The sequence below is a fragment of the Lissotriton vulgaris genome, chromosome 2_2, assembly GCF_964263255.1.
Source record: "Lissotriton vulgaris chromosome 2_2, aLisVul1.2, whole genome shotgun sequence".
In the NCBI taxonomy this organism is placed as follows: domain Eukaryota; kingdom Metazoa; phylum Chordata; class Amphibia; order Caudata; family Salamandridae; genus Lissotriton; species Lissotriton vulgaris.
This window is the reverse complement of record NC_141688.1, coordinates 111,930,966-111,953,869: the sequence shown is the minus strand read 5'-3', so window position 1 is coordinate 111,953,869 and position 22,904 is coordinate 111,930,966. Positions and strand designations below refer to the sequence as shown.

The following is a 22,904-nucleotide window of genomic DNA, read 5'->3' as shown; positions in this document are numbered from 1 at the left end:
TCGGAGTGGAAAGGGAGGAGGCGGATGCTCTGGGTTCTGCCGGAGAGGAAGGAGGTGGTCCAGTCCAGAACCTTGTCTCGGATCCCAGCGTCGTGGAGGCCTGTGCGTAGGGTGTGGTAGCAGACGGTGTCGATGGCGACTAACCGGTCCAGGAGGACGAGGGCCTCGGTTTCTCCGTTGTCCAGCAAGGCCCTGATGTAATCGGTGGCGGCGATGAGGGCAGTTTTGGTGCTCTTGTTGCTGCAGATCTTGGACTGGGATGGGTCCAGGATGCTGTTCTCCTCAAGGTAGCGGGTCAGTTGGCTGTTGACGATCTTCTCGATGACCTTCGCCGTGAACGGGAGCAGGAAGATGGGCCGTAAATTCTTGAGGTCCTTGGGGTCAGCCGTGGCTTTTTGAGTAAGGCGTTGATCCTGGCGTCCTTCCAGCTCTCTGGGAATGTTGCTGTCTCGAAGGAGATGTAGATGGCTTTCCGGAGATGGGTTGCGATGTTGGTCCTGGCTTTGTTGAAGATGTGGTGTGGGCATGGGTCTGACGGAGATCCGGAGTGGATGGTGTTCATGATTTTGATGGTGTTGTCGTCGTTTATGTTGGTCCAGGAGAGCAGGGGGTCAGCACGGATGGTGGCCATGGGGACGGGGTTCTCAATGGTTGTAGGGGCGGTCGTGGCATTGAGGCTGTCGTGGATGTCTGTGATCTTGCGATGGAAGAAGGTGGCAAGGGATTCACACAGGTTTTGCGAGGGTGGGATGTCGGTGTTGGGGCTGGGGTTGGAGAGCTCTTTCACGATGTTGAAGAGCTCTTTGCTGTTGTGTGCGTTGTTGTCTAGGCGGTCTTTGAAGGAGGCCCTTTTGGCGGATCTGATGAGGTGATGCTGTCTGCGGTTGGCGTTCTTGTGGGCTGCGTAGCTGTCCGGTGTCTCTTCACGGTGCCATTTCCTCTCTAGCCTTCGGCAGGTTTGCTTGGAGGACTTGACTGAACCAGCTGGCTTTCTTGCTGGTGTGTCTATTGGAGGGTTTCTTGTTCGGGACGAGGGTGTTGGCACAGTCGTCGATCCATTGTCTGAGGTTGCGGGCGGCGGTGTCTGGGTCAGTGGGGTCTGCGAATGGGCTCCGGGCGAGGGTGGTGGTTAGCTGGTCTTCAGTGATTTTGCTCCAGCAGCGGCTGGGGATCTATTGGGTGCGGTGGTGCGTGGTGGGTTTCTGGAAGGGGAAGTGGATGCAGCGATGGTCGGTCCAGTGCAGTTCGGTGGTGTGGTTGAAGGAGACATGGGAGCTTGTGGAGAAGATGGGGTCAAGCGTGTGGCCAGCTGAGTGGGTGAGTGTTGTGTCGAGTTGTCTGAGTCCAAGGTTGGTGAGGTTGGCGATCAGGGTGGTGGAGTTGCGGTCGTTGTTGTTATCTAGGTGGAAGTTCAGGTCCCCGAGAAGGATGTAGTCTGTGGAGGCGAGGGCATCTGTGCTGATGAATTCGGCGATGGAGTCTCTGAACTGTGGTCGGGGTCCGGGTGGTCTGTAGATGAGGGTTCCTCTGAGGGTGGTATTGGGATCGGTGTGGATCCGGAAATGAAGGTGTTTGGCGATGCTGAGGGTGTCGTCGGTGTTGATCTACACTGAGTGTTCTTGTGGATGATGGCGATTCCTCCTCCTACTCCATTGGTGCGGTCCCTGCGAGTGATCTTGTAGCCGTAGGTATGGCTATTGTGATGTCTGGTGCAGAGGAGGCGTTCAGCCAGGTCTCCGTCAGGAAGGCGACGTCTGGGGCGGTTGAGTTGAGTAGGTCCCAGAGTTAAACGGCGTGTTTGCGGGCGGAGCAGGTGTTGAGAAGGATGCATCTGAGGTGGTTGCGTTCTTTCCCGGTGGGTGGGTTGGTGGATCGGATGCTGGTTAAGCTGCAGTTCTGGCAGCAGAAGGGTCTGTGGGTGCGCCTCGGGCAGCCAGAAAGTAAGTGTGTGACTGTCCGGCGTTGAGTGCGTGTGGGGTGCAGACGTCGTAGCGGAGACGGGCGCCGTGGCGTCCGCGGGGGCTAGGGGTTCAGGCGCGTATTGGCGCAGTTCAGGCGCGGATGGGCTCAGACGGGCTTGGGAGGGTGGAGCAGCTGGAAGGCGGGAGCGGAACAGCAAATTGGTGAGTGGGGGTGGGCCAGCGAATGGGTGAGCGAGGGTGGGCTGCAGGGGACACAGGGGCAGGCACAAGGGCACAGTCAAAAACGAGGCAAAGTACAGGGCAAAGAATGCAAGAGGGGCAAGCACGAGGGCACAGAAGTCAAGGGGCACAATGCAGGGCACAAACAAAAACGGAACAAAATACAGGGCACAGAAGGCAGAAAGGGGCAAGAACACGGCACAGAAGATAAAAAGGGGCAAATAACAGCACAAAAATCAAGACAAATAGCAACACAGGAAATCAAGGCACAAGGAAAAATACCAGGCGAGCGAGGCAGAGGGGCAGCAGATTACGATAAAGTGCAATTGGTTGTGAGCAAGTTTAGCAGCATAATATAAAGTGCAACAAAATTTGATCTTCTGGGGTAATCCCCAGAAAAACAGATAACAGCAGCTGATTTCGGTCTGTTCTTTTCCTCCTATCCTCTCTCATCCATCCATATCTTTCTTTCCTCTGTCTCACTGCTCTCGTTTCTTTATCTATCTTTCACGTTTCTCTTTGTTCTTCTCTTTATTTTCTTTCTCTCGTTCCTCATCTCTTTCCCTTCCTACTCTTCCTTTCCTCACTCTCTTCATCTTTCTACTTTTGCTAGGTTTCTCTTTCCTTTTACCAATATCGATTTCTTTTAATCGTGTTTTCATTTTCTTCGTTGATCAGGCACACTTCTCTACAGTTCTTTCTTTATATAGTTCCTCTTTTTGTCACCGCAGTTGTATCCTTCAATCTCCCAATTTTTTGTCACTTTTTTTAAATTTGTAACACCGTGAATTTAATCAATATTTATAAGGTGCATCCTTTTGCATCTTTTTCCTTGTCCTGCCTAAAGCGAACTGTTAGCTAACCAGGAAATCTCCAGACATTAAATTCTGTGATGCTAGCACAAATCCTCAGCTTTTATGAAGACCTATCCCCCAAAACCCGCCATCTTCGTTTAATTTTCAGGAGTCTGGATTCCTCATGGGAACATACAGCCAATAATATGTTAATTGGCTGAATGTCTTAGTGCTTGGTTATGAACTTGCAGTACTCTGGGTGGTTTGCTCGTGGATGGTAGACCAAAACCAACTTAATGGTGTACAGTTGTGTGAGATATGTCACGCTGGAGGACTTGCCTAATTATTTTAGGAAGGGACTTTACGCTACCAACTGATATTGTTAAAACAAGCAAAGCCTTCTAAGAATGAATCCCTCGTACTCCATGATTCTTGGAACATTAATTTATCATATCTTTGGACTATATTGACCCAGTCTACAGAGCTTAACTTGGAGGCCAAACCTGCAACATTCCAGCTGAGCACCTGCAAGTTTGGATCATTTTGATGTGGTTTTGGTGTAATGATCTCCAAGGAATCAGACAAGGAATCATTTATGGCAGGTGCAACTGGTATTGGAGTGAGGGACAGTCAATCTAGGCTGTCTAACCCCGACAAGGCAAAAAATCTGTTATGCATGGTGTGTGGAGAAATGGTAAATGTATTTGATCCCGGGGCTGGCTTGTAAAAAAAACCCAGGGCCAATGACCATGCGAGTGTTGGGAAGTTATTATTGGATTACTGTGTCATCAATATTGATTTTACCAGTGACAGTCATCTAAAATTAATGACGACACAGTCTCCGTTAATGTTCTTTTTTTGGTGGTCCTACCTAACCAACCCTACGCACCATTATGATCTCGCCAATATTTGCCATCTAAAAGCCTTTATGTTTAACCAACCAATCGGCGCTTTTGTTCTGCAGCTGGTCCCCGGTCTCACTTTGATTTTTTTCTTATGCTGGGGACGCCTGCTACAACTAGGACATAGGAACATGCTGAGGGTGGTAAATTAAGAACATCGCCCATAGGCTTTGCAGATGGCCCAGTATCATTGTTTTCTGAGGTGGAGATAGCATTCTGATTGTCACACCTCAGGAGGGCGAAGTTTAAGGGATTAGTGGTAGCGGCACAATTGGCTGTGTGGGTATTAAGATGTGGGCTGTTAGTGTAATCAGTATGCCCTGTGCACCATGGGATATTTCCACTGGGCATAGGTATAGGTTGAGACGGTAAACTATCTTTAGTTTTACTGCATATTACGTTAACATCTCTAAAAGGGAGGAATGTAAAATTCGAAGTTTTGAGTTGAGCATATGAGTTATCCCCACCAAAAGGCTTAGGGTTCTGAACCCACCCCAACTTTGGTGTAGGTTTAGATGTACTAGTGTGTGCGTTTGATTTGTTCATTAATGTCTCCAAGCGATCTAGGAGTTTCCAGAGCACGTTAAAGTTCTGGTCCACCAGGTCTCTCATGGGCTCATATGTCGATTGAAAAGTCACCAGGTCAGATATGAGTTGTAGGGGCTACAGTCTTCTCAGTTTACTTGTGAATGGAATTAATTAATGTTTCTGATAGGGTTAGATAAACAGTGGTTACCATTGTGGCATCAATAGGTTCCACATTTGCTGAAGTTGCAGGGACCACTGTGTTTTGGATCCATGAACTCCAGGCTGTGCATTGTTGTTGCTTTGAGCGTGGGGGTTGTTTTCTCTTAGAGCTGGTTGATTTAGATATGGTTCTTTTTCTTTTTGCTCCGGTAGTTATCGGGTTTGGGGAAACCTCTTTATTTGGGAGAATGTCTTTGGCATGACCCATAGCTTGATCGTCCACAGGAACTTCATTACCATTGTTACCCTGATAACTTTTAGTGTCACAGCCACGTATCTGGGTTGGTGAGTATCTTGTGGTGGTGAATATTACATTTGGGGATAGGGGAGTGCCAATATGATCCCCCTGGTTTTCCGCTACCATGGGAGAGATTCGGGGTGCTAAAAGTCCCAAGGATAGTCGCCTCTCTGTTAGCTCAATTTCCGTAGTGACAATATTGACAGCTCTCTCTAACATACTGTCTATGGTAGTGGTGGAGCAGGAGGTTGGTGTGGTGGTGCACTTCCCCATGTCACACTATTTTCTGGCACTCATCTCGACACAGTAACGCACCTTGTTGTGAACCACCTCTCAGGGGTGGCCCAACCCAGCCTCCTCCGGCCTATGACAGGCGCAGACACCCGCCCTTGGCCCGGGCACGGCGTGGGAGCCCAGAGCGTCTTTTCAAGCGCCTCCTGGCGCGTCCACAACTTCCTCATGATGTGCTGCTAAGCACGCTGGGAGGTGTAGTCCCCCATCTCCCCGCAACAATGGTGATGGTGATAGCCGTGGGTGGCAGGCGCGCTGTCTCTCCGCTCCCCCAGAAAGCAAGCACAGTAGGTATGGCCAGAGAGGACTGGCTAATTTATGTGCAGTCTTTAAAGTAAAAAAAAAGAAATGCAATCAGCAGCAAACACCAGCGTTAAACTGGGAAGCTCATACCCTCTTTCCACAGTTTTTGAAGCTTTTGAGAGTCTAAAAATCCAGTCTGTATTTCTCCCCCTACTTTCCTTCAGTGAAAGCAAGAACACTGCCCGGGCTCTTTTTTCCCCCTCTTTCCCTCCTGTTCCAGTTCTTGCTCGCTCGTGACCAACACAACTTCAGGCAAAAGACCACAGGAGACCGTAAGCAATGCCTTGCAGCTGGGCCTCACCTTCAGCTTAGAGCCTCCCCTGTGAACTCCGTAGCGGCTCCTCCAACACCTGACCAAATGTCCCACGTTCCTCGCTGCTTCGCAAGACCAACGCAGCTCCTACACTCCATCCAACGGGGGAGGTCCGACAGGGAATCAGGTGCAGAGACCAACAGCAGCTCATTCTCTGCAGTTCACCAGGCAACAGCACGAATCCGTTTGATGTTTAAATCGACTGGGACAGTGGTGAACAGTTCTCTATAACTTTTGATGGTTTCAAAAATGTTCCTGTTATTTGTCCTGCATTTATTATACTTGGGCTGATGATTCGTGGTAAGGTTTCCTAACCAAACAACCCATATGGAAATGCACTCATTTATTGTTCAGTTTTACCCAAAGAACCTCTGCTCATTAAACTAAGCCAAAAGGAGTGATCCAGAAAAACTTCATAGAATAGATTTGCCATGTAAATTTTTGCCTGATTCAGATAGGTGGTAATTTAAGACTCACTAGAATGATGACCAAAAAGTCAATGTATTATTGGGCTGTTTGTGAAAAAGCAATTAAAAAATCTATTCCAATTTGAAATCTTGCCTGGAGATTCAATTGTATGCTTAAACAATGCTTTGCATGTCTTTTCTTTTAGGAACTAGTCAGACTATTACAGCAAACTGTTCGGTCTTCTCAGTATGATAAATATTTAGCAAGTCCTCTTTGTGATGCAGCCTCAAAGGACAGACTGGAGCTTCTGCATCAAAAAGACCATCAGATTCTTGGTCTCAACAACCTAATTGAAAAGCAAAATCTAGAAAAAGACAGTGTCCAGCAGGAACTGAAAAATCTAAAATCCAAAGTTGGAGAACTGAATGAACAGCTGAGCATGTTGATGGAAACTATTCAGGCCAAAGATGAAGTTATCATGAAGCTATCTCGACAGCTCAGTGAACTTGAGAACAGGACATTCTCCACAGCTGGAACGGATGTTGCTGTGCCATCATCTGCCCAACTGGATGAACAGGAACTGGACAGGCTGAAGGTAGGATTGCATTCTTCAATAATAAAAGCAGATGGAGAAATGAACCTGAAAAATTATATTTGCAAGGTAGCTTTTCGAAACGGTGCTTTTACGAAGCCCATTATCTATATAGCATGTCGTCGTCCCCTCCCACTCTACCCAGTTTATGGTAATTGTTACAGAGAGGAGTTATATGGAGAGAAAACAATATAATATATTTGCATGGAATTAGACCAAAAGCATATGCTATAGCATTGTGAAATGTGTACAGTGAAACAGTTTAAAAAAGAATTGAACAAGCTATGGAAATATGTGTAATAGAATTTTAAAAAATGGCAAAAATGTATGTAATATTGTCTGTACAATTAATTGATAACATTGTAGCGTTCAATTCAGAAGATAAACTTTGACAAAGATGCATTACAGATTGTGTGAAAAAAATGTTTGTGGTACATAGTATAAGTTCAATCAGGAGATAGTTGCAAGCCTAAAATTGCTGTGAAATGTAATACTGTTAAGGTGTATATTAACAATACGAATGTATAATATATATATTTATTTCATGAAGAACATACGTTTTGAGACTTACATTCTTAGCGGAGAGGGTATCCAATTGATAGACCTGCTAACAGTTTCTTTAAAAAATGCACCTTTTGCTTCGTGTTTCTTACGAACGCTCCTGCTGTGAGTTTTTGTCCATTAGAATTGTTGGTTCCTTACCAAACTCTGTGCCTGATGCTTGTTGAAAACTCATTGGATGAGGAGAGTGCTTCTCTGAACCATTTCATCTTAAGGATATTTGAAATATTTCGCACAACTGCGGTCAGAGAGTAAAGCTCCAGCGCAATTGATAATTGTTACTAGCTCTTCAAAACCGATTTCTGATGAATGTTTGAATTATTTTTCAGTGGATCAAAATATTGGTGTCATGAATCCTGTAGTTTAGATTTTGTGGCTTTTTATCCTGCAGTGTAGATGGGCATCCTTAATGTAAAATCACTTCTACTCTACAACACAGCCTTGAAAAAAGCTTCAAGCAGACAGACCGCCTGCAATGAATGGCTATTGCTATCATTGGCTCCACTTTACTTCACAAATTCCACAGTGAGAGTATATGCATCACTGAGGACTCTGGCATCAAGGAGTAGCCCTTTAGTCAAACTAGCATCAAGGGTCCTGCCCTGCCGTTCATACCTATTGTGACCGAGTCCCGGGCTTATTTCTTTGGCCAGGAGTCTACAAATGGGGTACAGTCTCTCATAGACGTATGGCTTCTCAAATATGATGACTGTGGGTTACTCCATATCCAGTATGTGCCATATCCTGTAAATCCAATGTCTGTGATACTCCACTTTCTTTTCTCCAAAAATGCTATATTGGTTTGCTTAGCGGCCCATAACGCTGATGTAATATGTCTTTCTCTTTAAGAATGAAAATCAAAAGTCTGCTTATTGATTGCCCGGTATTACATATGTTGGGAACATTGGGATGGCCCTATGAAACATTGAGACAACAAAGACCAACACCAAATTCTATATTTCTGTAGTGTACGACATAAACCTACAAGGTGCACTAGGGTACCCCTTTTTCCACATCCCAGTATCTATTCGAGGATAAAATACCAATAAGTAGCAACTTTATCATGATCTCCTTTTCGACTGCTGCTGTGTTATGGGTCATAGTGAACTGTACAAAAAATGGCCTAATTCATGTTCACATCTCAGTTTCCCTGGTGTCTTCTGTTCTTCATACCCCTGTAAGCGCGTATAGATGTCAGAAATTAATTTTAGGTCTCAGCCTGAAAGCACGTGCTCTGTCTCTTCGAGATATACTTTGTGGGTTTCAGGCCGCCCATAGGCATCCCATTTGCTGGCTCCATCGTCGCTTTCCTATTCTTTCTCCCCATTTGTTTTTGTTGAAAAGTAATTCACACAATCGGTCCTGTTTTCATTTCCTTAGAGCTCTACTCCGTTTCTGTAAACATACCTGTAAATTTTGTTCTTATCTCGTCACATTTGGTAGCATTCAAAGACCGAGATCAAAACTCAGACGCTTCTTTTCAGAGGGCACCTGTTCCGTGCCCCCTCCCTCAACATTGCTTCTTTATTTGACCTGAAATTTAATTAACCAAACCTTATCCTTGTACTCAAAGTGAAAGGGTATTTCGGACCACTTCTTTTACTTTGCCCGTGGTATAGGATGTAGTTGCTGCACTGAAGCCATCCGCCATCTGGTTTGTGTGGGATGGCATTAAGCGAACAACTGGCTTTGCACTGGTCTCGCTCTAGAACAGTGGAGAGTTAGTAGTATAGACATCATCTTGTGCTGTAGCCAACAGCCCTCAGCAACTCTGCTTCTGTGTATCCCACTTCAGCGGAATGCATCTTTGTTTACTTCATGAGAGGGGTTGTTTCACAAAAGAGATTAGTTTTAAAGACAACAATGCCTCCTGATAAAAAGCTGTGATCCAGAAAGCACCATGTTTGACTCTCAGCAGTTTACTGCATGCTGGCTTTAAAAAACAAGTATTTGCAATGCAATAGGTCTCGCGTTTATGTGAGTTTGAGCAATTGGCATTGTAAATGACAATGCCTTTTACTTATGTTTTAAAAAATAAAATATAAATAAAAGGCATTGTACGGCTTTGCCATTGTTGGATGCTTTTATACTACACTGGCAAAGCGTGAAGTGGCGACGAGCCACGCTAAAAGTATAAAACACACTATTTTCTGTACTTTAAAGAGGGACCCCACATTGCACCATACAGCATGATAGGGCGAAGCAGCAGTTACTTGTGTTCTTTCTTGTTCTGTTTTGTTTTCTATATTTTCGACACAACATCTACAGATGACTGCCACACTGCAAAACACAACATGATGAAGTACATATGGATGTAATGAAAGTCTACTAGCCAATGCTTTAAATTGGGCGGTACTTACCGGTACCAAATACCAGCACTTCCAAATTATCTACCCATCAGTACCGGAACTTTTCTTTAGCCAGGGAGAGTACTGGTGCTCTGATGGACAGCATCTCAGGCTTAGGGTAGGTTTATCTACCTGGACAGGACAGGTGCCGCTGTGCTACTGAGGAGATTGTGAGAGCACTGAGCCTTTATATAGGTGGAGTTGTTGCTGAAGACTCCACCACTCTGTGATTTTAAGTGCAGGGTCTAATTAAGGCCCACGCAATCAGTCACACTATTCTTCTCATGCCAGTCAGTGTGTCCTCCTGACAAAGAAGTGATAAGGGCTACTTCCTGTGACCAGGCCAAGTTGGGAAGGCTATAGCCAGTAGTAGCAGGTTCAACTCAAAGGGGCCCAGTGGAGCCTTCTCCATTTGGCGGAATTTCTTTTTTGTAAAATCCAAACATATCATCTGCCAGTCAAAATAAATTTTTATGGAAAATGTAAACACATTAAACATATTGAATGCTGTGCATGTGCGTCTGAGTGTGCGAGTGCCTGTACTTTGTTCTTGCATACATATGGTGTGTGTGTGTGTGTCTGGCACCATTGCCCACCGCTTTCAAAATGGAGCCGGTGTTCTGCAAATAACCTACAAAGTTAAGGAAGTGCAGGAGACAGTAGTTGGAAGGCGGAGTCGTGAACCAGTGGAGATGATTGGTGTTGAGTGGCAACTGGAGGCTCTGGCACCATTATTATGGGGAAGAGTTGTTATAATACAGGTTAGGGTTCAGTGGTGTGGATATTGCCATTAGGGCGGTTGAATAACCATAATATTTTTAGAGGAGGAAGTGAAGTATCTAGAAGGAAAACTGCTGAACTAGTGAGGGTACAGATGCATTTATCCTCATGGCCTAGTGAGTGTTGACCTGTGGAATAGAACTTGCCAGTGGACACTTTGTTGCCCCAAGTCTCTCATTGCCTATCCTCCACAAGACCTTCACTGCTGGACTACCAGTCCTCCATGCAGCACATTCTAATTGTGGGTGCACTTCTTGGTACAGCTTGCAGAGAAGGCATTGCTTTTGCTGTAATTATAGCCGAAGTAGGCCCAGGTTGTAACTGCACCTCCGCTCTGAAGTTTAAAGCAGCTAGTATTGTGCTGTTGGAAGGAAAGGCACATAAACTCCACGCAAGACTGTGTGTGTATACCTTGTCATACTAGAGGCCGATATGTATCTACAGGAATCCCACCTTATTATTTTAATGAGGTATATGCAGGCCAGTGAGGTGCGATCCGCAGGATAGGATGGTACGGGGGAGAGGGAACGTGCACCCACCTTCCCCTACAATTTGTTTTCCTGGAGGCCCTGATCATATACCGGGAACAACGGTAGACGGAAATAAAGGACAGGGACAGAGAGATGATGGGAGACAGTAAAATGCACATTAGATAGAAAAGGCCGGGGAGAGAGATGCAGGTACAGAGGTATGAAAGAGGGAAAGGGAAAGCCTAGGGGTGGGGGAAAGGGGTCAGACATGGGAGAGGAAAAAGTGCAAAGAAAATGAGAGACTGAGCATAAAAAGGGGACGAGTCTTGAGAGGAACAGAGCAAGTGAAATATACTGCATAAAGCAGAAGAGCAGGAATAAAATAAGAGACATTTTAACACAGGGTTTGACAACGGGAATAAAAGGCTGCAGAAGAGATGCGGTGCAGAGGGCCCCCGGCCCTTCAAGGACCCCAACCCCTCAGGGAGTCCAATTCAGCCCAAGGCCAGTTAATGTCTGTGAGATATGGAAGACTCCGAGCCCCTCCTCATATTCTACAGGTGACGCCATAATTTTGTGTTACGTTACTGCTTTGAGATTCCCACTGAGAGGCTAAAACTCATTACATGGAGATGTTAATCCGAGACTAATGTTGTGATCGAAAAGCACCCTTTAGAAATTTCCGAGTACCTCGCACTTTCAGATAGCAGGCGTAGGAGCTCCCAACTTCCCGCTCTCGCTTTCAGGGCCCACGCTTAGACAAACGCAAAATTTTGAGACTTCAGAGATTAAGGTGCTGAATGTCCCCCGAGTGAGCCGTGTTTTTTCCATACATGCAGCTCGCTCTGCAAAAGCTTTAAGTTGTATCCGCAGCACTACTTTAGCAGCGTTATACTTTAACGTTTTAAAAAATTTCCTTTAATTTCGAAGTGCGACATCGAACTGAAAACACCCAACTCCTTTGGGGAACACGAGGGCAGCTGCTACTGATGGGGACAGGTTAGCGCTTCTGGGACATTCGGTGCTGCGAGGCACGATAAATTACAATACATTGCTCCAGAAATATCTGTTAAATTGTTCTTGCAGTGTTCGTCAAGCAAGCATAGTTGACGCGTGGTGCATTGGCATATGTGGCAGAGCGACTCCAATAGAAAGAGGGGTCTAACTTCTGCAAATGCGCAAAATCAAAACTTAAGCGAGGAAAGAAAGGTCATGGCCTCTCAAAATGACAACATATCTTTTGCGACCCTTTAAAACAATAATTGAACAGGAGGTCGCTGCTAGCGCCCTCAGGCTAGTTACTCGCTATAACAAAACAAGCGGTACCAGGGTCTGCTCCATGAAGCGGTCTTAATTTAAGGTAAGCACGCCTCTTCGCACTGTGTGCAGCCGGAACAGCGAGTGCACCTCCAGAGGCCAGAGTGTGTGGCTGGACACCATGTGGGAAGCAGCGCTGCTGCTGAGCAGTGTGTGCGGCTGAATGAAACAAAATAGTGCTCACCGCGTACATATCGAGGACCGTGTAACGCCGCCAGCAAATGATCAAGTCGGGATGGGCGGGGCCATAAGGAGACATGGCGGTTACAAAAAAGCCTCACTTTCAACCAGAGGCCAGCGTTAAACATAAATGATGACGCCAGCCAATAAGATTGATGGGCGGGGCTTCAAGTCCCCATCCGAAATCATCTCGATCACAATAAGCCTCGCAGAGAGAAGAGCGCATGCGCGCTCCATCACTAGGTCTGTGAGACCTAAAAAATAATTCAAGCGATGCTGCATGCTTTGTCGCTCACTAGTTTTTCTTTCGCACATCCAATGCATGCCTTCCTCAGAGCACATCTATCAAGACCTGCCCTTTCTGCCAAAGGTATTTTTCCATATTGACCTGTGCACTCCCAGTTTAATATCCAACACCTTTTTATACAGTCAGTGCATAAAATAAGAACCATTACACCAAATGTTCGCATTGCTTTAAAACGCAGTGAATTATTGTACTACATAACAACCAGCCCTGTACCAGGTGCGCAGTTCTTACTCAGCAGGCTCTCAGTTGAACATCCCTTTAAGGTCACACGCTTTATGAACCCTCACTCTTCTGTTTGTTAAAATTATCTTCACCTATCCATCTACTGAGTGAAATGGGCTTTAGCTAAAATTTACAGCTATGCTGGCCTTTTATTGCATATGTCACCAGCCCTAGCTGCACAAGGCGATTCACTAAAGCATATGTGTAGTATAGCTCTAAGGAAACCACAGCAGTGTCATAACACTAGGGAGAAATTCTTAATTCAGCCAAATCGTTGTTTTGCTATGAAAATAAAGTAGCTTCTGGCTAGCAACAATTTGAGGTAAGGGTCGATTTCAGGAGCGCTTAGAGCAGTTCGAAATGAAAAGTTTATTCACTAACTTTTTTGAAGATGGATAATGATTGCACAGTCAATGAGTTTATTCAGCCAACTTACCAACTGAAAAAGTACGCTCACTCACCAGAAGAGATCCCTAAGTAACCGATTTCCAACAAGTGTCTTTTTCTGCAGCTCAATTATGGTAGAATAATGTTCTTATAATTACAAATGAACAAAGACTAGATTTTTAATGTACATTCTAAACAAAAAACACATTTTATTGATGAAGGCTGGCCATATCTATAATTTTTCCTAAGTTACAATGACCAAGGCTCTACTCGCAGAAGTCGATATCGATCGATCCCACAGGGCTAAAACATCATTTGGTCCACAAACACGCCTTTGATTCCACTCTATGGAATAAAAAAACATACACACACAAATCACAGTTTACTATTTTTGTCCATGTTTTTTAAACCATAAGTGCATGTTACATTTAAAAATACATGAAGGGGGCATGGCTAAGATGGCGGCGAGACAGGTCGTGGTTCCCTCTGGCGCCGCCACACTTTAGCCTGGTGTTATCGCCCTAATTGTAGCCCATCTAAGATCCTCCACGAGGTGGGTGACTTGCCTGCGTTGCCTGCTGCTGGTGGCGAGCCCCTTTCTTGGCTGATCGCAGTTTTCTCTGCACTTCTCTGTCCAGGCGTGGCCACGGCATGGAGGCCCAAGGTGGGCCGCACTTCTACTGGAGGTCGGTGCGGACACTTGCTGTGAGTGGCAGGCAGAGATTACCGGGACACGCTGCTCTGGGGTGCGAGCAGTGGGAGCTACCGTGAAGCAGCTGATCGGTCGGAGTACCGGTTGGAAGGCGGAGCTTCCTCCCGCTCCCCCGTTGCTGGCTGGGAGAGACGGTGTCCCGAGTGGAGCGAGCCTGCGGAGCTGGGACCCGCTGGGGTCTGTCACGCGTTGGGCCGAGAGAGCTGAGCTGCCTGTGAGCGAGATTGCGGCCCGCTCTTGCTGAGCCCTGGAGGCGGCCCCCCAGCCCTGGTGAGTGCCGCGTTGTCTGTTCCCGGCTCGCGGATCGGCGACTGAGTGAGCTGAAGCGGGGGACAACGGGCGGCGTGGAGGTCAGCGCTTGCCCGGGAGGGTTGCCGCAGGTTTTTGGAAGTGTGTGGAAGCCCCGGGCTTTGGGAGACGAGACGCTGGAGGCGAGTGGTCAGCGTAGGTCCCACAGCTGTAGACGGCCCTTGGAGTGACTTAAGTCGCACAGCGGGGAGCAAAGTGCAGTGGGGGGCGCCCTGAGCTCGGCGCCATTTTGTGCTCTTCTGCCCAGACTTGGCTTCACTGCCCTGGGTCTCGGCTGCTCCAGAGTGCCCCCGAGCTGCGAAGAGGCCCGCTCAACTACACGGACGGGGGCGGCACTTCCCCCCGGCGGTATAGAGGTGAGGAGCGGTGGGGCCGGGAGTTGAGGTACGGCCTTTCATCCTTAGACTCGGTCCGCTGGTCGGGGACGTTGAGGAGGGCACTGGTAGGCCGCCGCTGTGTCTGGGGGCCACGGAGGGTGCTGTCTCTTCTCCTGCGCTGTCGGAGTGGACCTTACCCTGTTCGTGGGGACTGTATAGTAGAGTGGGGTAGTCCGGACTGTGGTGCGGTGGTCTTCTGGTTTTTGGCTCATTTGGTGTGTGGTCTACTGCTGGAAGCCTTCGTGAAGTTCCTAACAGCGTTGTTACATGGTTCTGGAAGTGGCGATTGAGACGCCCCTCCACCAGAAGAGTGCTTGAGGGCTGGTGGCGCGTTGTGAGTGAGCAAACTTGCGGGGTGCTTCACGGGGACACAGATCTTTGTGGCGCTGGTACCCCCCCTGGTTACGGGTGACGTGCCTCTGGCGGTGGAGGAATGATGAGCTGGGGTCCAGCCCTGGGAGATATCACAGTCTATCACTGTCGGCCAGAGACGAAGTTACCCTGTGCAGGTGTTGGTCGAAGAGCGGTGGCGAAGTGACCTCGGCGGTGTGAGGCGGGCCCAGTGACAGCCCGGATCGGTCTGCGCTTAACCGTGAAGCGCAGGGCCGGGAGGTGGCCCACTCCCCCCCCCCCCCCCCCCAATACCCCCCCTCCCTCCCCGGGAGGTTCGTGCAATGGCCTTGGCCGGTATATTTGGAGTGTCGCAGTGGATCAGAGAAGCAGAGACAGGGTCACAGCCAGGGCAGAGGTCGGATTCGTGGCCTGAGAGGATTGTGTTAACATTACGGGCCGGAAGAGAGGGTTCCGCGGTGCAAGGTTCCCAACATGGCGAAGGCAAGGGCCCGGAAGAAGTCGCTTAAGGAGCTCCTCTTGAAGCAGGCTAGTCAACCAAACCCTCAAAGCGATACTAAGGCAATTCAGTTAGAAGGTGATGACTCCCCATCGACCAAAGCTTTCATGGTCGACCTCTTCGCGTCTATCAAAGACGACATTCAGGAACTGCGCTCTCAGCTAGCGGCCGACCTAAAAGAAGTACGATGTGATGTCGATGACATAGGCGAGAGGGTGGCGACCCTAGAGGAGCATGATGTTACCAGGGAAGATGACCTCCAACAACTGCAACAGGATATGATTCGTCTCCAAGAGCAGAATATTGATCTCCAGGCCCATGCAGAGGACCTTGTAAACCGCTCACTTCGGAATAATGTAAGAATCAAGGCTATCCCGTGGAAAGAAGAGGGAGCGGACCTTCGGGCCTACGTCAGTGCATTGTTGATCAGATCCTCAGGGAGGAAGAGTGTCCGGACATCCAAATGGATCGGGTCCAACGGGTGAGCCTACCCCGTGGTGCTAAGGCTCCCCCGCCAGACATCCTTGTATGTGTGCATGACTTTCAGTTAAAGGAGCATATCCTCCGAAAGGCCCGTGAGCAACATCCTGTGCAATTCCGCGGGCATCACCCGGCTCTTTTTCAGGACCTGGCTGCATCCACGCTCGTTAAACGTAGGATGTTTAAACCTGTAACCACGCATCTCAGAGAGCAAAATATCCCTTACTCATGGGGCCACCTCTTCCGTCTAATCATTAAGTATCAAGGAAAGCTCCATCAGATCAGGTCATTGGAAGAAGCGGTGGAGACTCTGGGTCTTGACAAGTCTCTGACAGCAGAGGGAGAGGACCGCCCGAAGCCTAGAAGACGCCGTCGAGCCTCCGAATGGCAGCTAGTTGGGAAGTCCTGCTTCAGCCTAAAGCCTGATCTAGCCACAAGCAAACAAGAAAGAGAGACGGTTATCTCGTCGCTGGCACAAGTTACGGAGAGTCAGGTCGCCCCTTGAACCTTCCATCTTCAGCTTCCAGATGTGTTACCCTGAAGGCGCCGGAGGGGCGGGGAGGTCAGTAAGACATGGAAGGTTGCCCCCTGCCCTGGTACCAGAGTGGTAACAGAGACTTCTCTATTGATACGACTATTTTCTTGCAACAACCCCTTAGACTTTTACCACCGAGACAAACTTTTATCATGTGGGCTGGTCCTGACTTTTTCTTTTTAATATCTTGTTGTTTGGTATTTGTTTGGGTTGGGGATTGTTTGATTCTTTTTAGGGGCTCCGCATCAGTTCTAAGAGGGGTTGGCGGGCAGCAGGGCGCTGCAAAATCTCCATATTGATGCACTCTCTAGCTTGTTCTTTACTCTTCACACTTGCACGGGTCCCATGGGTAGGGATTTGAAAGTAACTAGTTTGAATGTGCGAGGGTTAAACAACCCGGTGAAACATGCCGCGGTGCTCTCCCTTCTGGAAAATTCCAACAGCAATATTTGCTTACTCCAAGAGACCCACCACCTAGCTAAAGATATCAAGCGTAAGCGTGATAGGCGTTTCCCGCAGCAATTGTGGTCCTCTGCCCCGTCCAAAAAGAATGGGGTAGCTGTCCTGCTCAGCGCGCGCTGCCCATGCAAGGTTATTTCGACGGTGTCAGAAGTAAAGTGCCGGTTGTTGGCTATTAGAATGCAAATGGGAGGCTCACACATCACATGGGGAACACTATATGCCCCTAACGACAAGCAAGAACCCTTTCTACGCTCGGCTCTGTCCGAGGTGCTTGCTTCCTCCGATGCGGCAATCTTGGTTGGGGGCGACTTGAATTTGGTGATGGACCCTGAGCTGGATAGATCCGAGAAGAGGTCACACCAAACCAGGGCGTTATCACCAGGTGGGAGGGCTTGGTGAGAAGACTGCGGTCTACACGATGTTTGGCGTACCCAACACCCAAACGAGCGCGACTATACATATTACTCTGCAGCCCACAAAACGTATGCGTGTCTTGACCACTTCATAACTTCTACCTCCCTCCTGCCTAGCTTACACTCTTCGGTGATTACTTCCCGGTCTCTTTCTTATCATGCCCTCATCTCTGTGCTCATTCCAGCGCAGTGTATGCGACCGCCCCTCCCCCCCCGGGTTGGCTGTTACGAGAAAGTCTCCTACACTCAGACGAGGTGGTGGGGCGGATCCGGGATACTATAATACACTACCTCCAAGACAACGATATGGGGTCTACTCCGCTCGTGTCAGTGTGGGAGGCTCTGAAATTGGTGACGCGGGGTGAATTTATAGTGGTCGCAGCGTCATGTTCAGCCATGCGAAAAGAGAAGCGTGCGGAGTTGGAAAAGGAAGTGGGGGAGCTAGAAGCGGTGCATAAGCATACTGGTGCACCGAGAGTCTGGCGGGAACTAGAAAATCGACGCCATATGCTGAAGCACTTGGATTTGGACAGGGCGGAACATCCGCATCTCCGACTGAGACACAAATTTTACCCTAGCGATAAGTGTGGGAAAATGCTCGCACACAGGTTACGAGCGAAAGCACAAATGTCCTTGATTCAGGCAGTAAGGGACCACTTGGGGAGGAGCAGTTCACAGATGAGCGAATAGTCTAGGCCTTCCGTACTTTTTACCAGCTTATTTATGCCGACCAAGACTCTCCTTCGCATGATCCTAATATGTATTTGAGTACGTGAGGTATTTGCTCCATCTCCCGACAGACGGCCGAAAATCTGGACTCGGCCATCCGCATAGAATAGGTGATATCAGCCATCTCCAGGCTGAAAATAGCAAAGTCCCCGGGGCCAGATGGTTTCCCAGCCGCTTTTTATAAAACATTTTGTGAGAGCTGGTTCCATTTTTAACCCGCTTGTTTAATTCCTTTTTTTGATACGGGGGGCAGTGACACCCTCGATGTCAGAAGCGGCGATCTCGGTCATACTGAAACCGGGGAAGGACCCCAGTAACTGTGTGTCCTACAGACCCATCTCGCTCCTTAATATTGACGCGAAGCTGCTCGCTGGTATTTTGGCCTCCCGCCTTAACCCCTTCATGGCTGATATTGTAGACCTGGATCATTCGGGTTTCAGACCCACTAGACAAGGGGGCGACAATTCTAAAAGGCTGCTGCATCTCATTGATCTAGTACACCGATCACGGCAACAGGCCTTCCTGCTCTCCATTGACGCGGAGAAGGCCTTCGATCACGTGAATTGGAAATACTTGTTCGCGGTGCTGCGGGGTTATGGCTTTGGCGACTGCTTCATTCGTTGTATACAGTGTCTGTATGCCGCCCCCAAGGCATTTGTGCGGGTTAATGGTTGCAGGTCAACCCCCTTCTCTATCTCCCGAGGAACGTGACAGGGCTGTCCCCTCTCCCCTCTTCTATTTGCTCTTTACATGGAGCCATTTGCCCAGAGGATTCGGTCCAACCCTGACATTGCAGACCTTAAATTTGGTGCAGATATGCATAAAATTAGCATGTATGCCGATGATGTGATCCTGTTGCTCACCCAGCCCCGGTTAACCTTGCGGTCCCTGATTGGCGAACTAGTGTCCTTCGGGAAAGTGTCTGGATTGAAAGTCAATCTCGTGAAGTCGCAGATCCTCAACATTTCGGTCCCAGAGGATGAGTTGTTGGACCTGCAGCAAGATTTCGAATTCCAATGGACCCAGGGAGACATTACCTACCTTGGTCTTAAGCTGACCCGTCCCTTGCCAAGACAGTCTCTCTCAATTACGCCTTATTGATTGAGCATACGACTAAGGCACTGGACGCCTGGTCTGGTCTCAGGCTGGCGTGGTTCGGGAGAATAGCCGCAGTGAAGATTACGATACTGCCTCGCATCTTATATGTCTTCCAGTTGCTGCCACTCGCTCGCCGCCGGGTGATCTCAAGAAACTGCAATCACTTATCAATAGATTTGTGTGGGAGGGTAGGAAGCCTCGTCTTTCCCTACCGCTCCTAGCTTCCTCTAAGGCGCAGGGGGGGCTGGGACTTCCGCTTGTGGGGGCTTACTATCAGGCTGCATGTCTTCGATACCTGTATATAGTGGAATAGACCCCTGTCCAGCAAACACTGGAATTTATGGACCAATCTGTAGCCGATGTCAATATCTGGCGGGAACTATGGCTGCCTCGTAAACATAGGGCATGGGGGCTATACTCATCACCTCCCCTACGCTCAAGGTCTGGGATCGCCTAGCAGTAACGAAGGGTTGGACCTCATTCCCTCCCCCATGATAATCCAGACTTCCCGCCGGGTCAAGCATCTCTAGTGCTTCATCGTTGGAGGGAGGAGGGATGCAAGAGAGTTGGCTGCCTTTTTGATACAGAGGGTCTAATCCCCTTTGCCCAACTGCGCAATGACTGTGACCTACTCCCCACAGATGCCTTCCCTTACTCTCAAGTCGCTCACTGGGTCACGCAACCCCTAACTTCGCCCAAATGTCTCTGCCCCTTACAAAGTTTGAAAAATGGTTGGTGTGTAAGAAGGATGACGGCCAACTCATCTCTGAGTTGTATGCTATGATTATTGCACGCCCTTCTGGTCCCCGTACGAAGGGAGATTGAACTGGGTAGAGTGGGAGCATGTGCTCTATAGAATACATCACACAGCACACAATACAGCGGGGGCAGAATCCGCCTTTAAAGTGGTTACATACTGGTACTACACACCAGCACATATACATTGCTGGGATATGACTACGGCTGACCTTTGCTGGCGGGGATTTATTTATTTATTTATTTATTTAATGAGTTTTATATAGCGCTGGCTAGAACCGTGGGTATCGGACCGCTTTACATTAGGAACCACATTATTACACAGTTAAAAACAGTTACAGTTTACATCGGTTATATTTGGGTTACATTGCCACACTCCCCAGAACACATGCTGTTGGGCCTCCCCCATCCTAAAGAGATCCCACTGAAATCTTTGAGAGGCAGACAGATCACAGTGGTTCTGTTAGCAGCGTGACAGGTTATCAGTCAGTGCCCGAGACGATTGATTGGATACACCGTCTTTGGCAACTCCTGGCCATGGAGCGCCTTTCACTCAGCGTTGAAGGGAAGGGCCAGGAATTTACAAAATTGTGGGCCTCTTTCATACAAATTCTCATCAAAGAAATGAGAGAAGTGACTTGCCCCGAGTACTTGTAGATCCTCTAACTACTCCCATTGGAACCTCCCGGATCCATCCGTCGGCCCCAAGATTGAACGGCTGCTTGTTCTAGGTAGGGAGCTGAGTTGTGGCCATAGTGATGGTGCTAGAACTGATGCGGAGGGTTGATGGGGGGAGGATGAGGAGGGGGGGAGGGGTTGTTTTTGTTTCTTGTTAGTTTATTCACCAAAATTGTGGTCGACAATAGCGGCGGAGACTATACACCATGTTTACCTGACTTATATCGCGGGGTCGACCTCCGGGGTGTAGACCTTTACTCTGTGTATGCCTGTCTCATCCGCGCTCTGCCGGCTTACAGATGTAGGCAGTAATGCTGTGTACTTATCTCCTGAATCCCACATAATAAACACGATTGGTTCTAAAAATGCATGAAATCTTATGGTTTCCATGTGGGGGTTTGGTTGTGTGTGGAGGGCCCGTTTTGCACTGTTAATTTTTATTTTTTCCCAGACAAGCCTTTTTACTTTCCAAATTAAAAACAATAACACATTACATAGGTATTGAAGACACATATGCCCTTTATACTGCATACAAAGCTGTCCCCTCTAATGGGCACACAGGAGTAATTCTTCCCTAGCATTAATTACACGCAAGCATCCCTTGTATTTTATGACTAATGATGTCGGTTTCCAAATGTATAGGCATTTATATAGCGCACTACTTACCCGTAGGGTCCCAAGGCGCTTCGACCGCTGCGAAACCCTTCCTGGCTTCCCTGAGAGATGGTCCCTTAATGGGTATCTCCAGGGTGAGACCAGGCATCCCCGGCGGTCTGGTGGGGCCGTTAGTGAAGATGAGGCAAGCTAATGCCCAGAGTTGCCGAGTGTGATTGCTGATCAGAGTGGGCACCGAGGCGAGAGAATTATCGAGTCCGCTGACCCTGGTCCAGAAACCTGCCGCGCCGGGAATCGAACCCTGGTCCCGGGCCGTCCTCTGCTCTCGGGTCTGCCGCCTCTAACTAGTGAGCCACACTACTTCACCCCAAAAGACCAAATATATAACTTTGCCGTCTCATGTCAAGACCAGTGCATAAAGAGACTGCTTTTGTTAAAGGGAACGTTTTCTTCAATTAACAATGTGAGCCTAACTCTCGAAACCTGTTGGAAATGTTACAGCCGTAACTTGGACTTTGGCCTCGAACAAGAGTTCAGGTTGTTTGTTCTAATTTCTAACATTGTTTTTAAAAGCTGCTGTTATTTCCTGCTCCGCATAATACCTCTGCCTTCCTTGGACATTTTGCTTTTCACCTGCATTGCTGTCACACGCAAGCCATGCCTAAGGAATGGAATTTAAACCAATAAACCCAGTAGTAAAGTAAAAATAAAACTTTAAATATTATGTTGGTTTATTTTATAAATTTTACTTTCATGTGTTCAGCAGAGCCCTTGTCACAAATCCATACTTCATAATTCCACTACGCACAACTCCACTCAACACCGTTCAATTCCACACTACACAATGCCACAACAAACCATTCCAATCCAACCTACATAATTCCACTCTACACCACATACATCCACCATAACACAAGGCTGAATTGCTGAGACTGATTGGTTTTGCCATTGCTTTATTTTTATTGTCCCCTTTCACTATGGCCCAACCTTCGTGTCCTTTTAGTTGCCTTTCAACTACGGGCTAATATCTGAATTCAAAGTCTAATGTCTTACCTGACTGTAGCGAAAGCATTCCGTTTCTGAGAAGGAGAAGTCTTGTTTTAAACTTTCAGATGTTTTTATCTCCTTCATGTTAACCAGCTCCCCTGCCCATGTGCAACCTCTTTTCTTCCATTCTGGTTTGGATTCAGCCTCTAAACTGAGGGTAAAGTTAGAGTTCACTAGGACTGGTGTTAGCTGCAAAGGGAAAGCAATGAACCTTAGCACCACTGCTACTGTCCCACACACCTCCAGAGTGTCCCTCGTACCTGGGAAGAGTACAGTCCCACGCTTTGTGCTCCCTCTGTACCCATGATGCTCTCTACATGTGGTTGCCTGTGATTATTTAAACTGAAGTTCCACTGCTTCTCAGATTCCCATAGTTCCCGCTCAACCATGTACATGAGTTGCACCCGGTGACAGTAGTGCTTGATTTTGCACACCCCTAGCCCACCTTCTCTGAAAGGGCGCTGCATCAGAATCCTAGTTGGGCTTCTCTTTTTACCTAATCAATAGAAATCGCCTATCGTGGCCTGCATTTTATGAAGGAT

General features: G+C 47.9%; 1 protein-coding gene across 1 annotated transcript in view; it reads left to right on the top strand.

Annotated features, from left to right (window-relative positions):
- Nucleotides 1-22,904, top strand: part of TBC1D2B (TBC1 domain family member 2B) — a 259,910-nt gene that overhangs the window by 105,497 nt on the left and 131,509 nt on the right. The window contains exon 6 of the mRNA XM_086959405.1: nucleotides 6,343-6,732. Coding sequence (XP_086815531.1) covers nucleotides 6,343-6,732 — 390 coding nt within the window. The remainder of the gene's footprint in view (nucleotides 1-6,342; nucleotides 6,733-22,904) is intronic.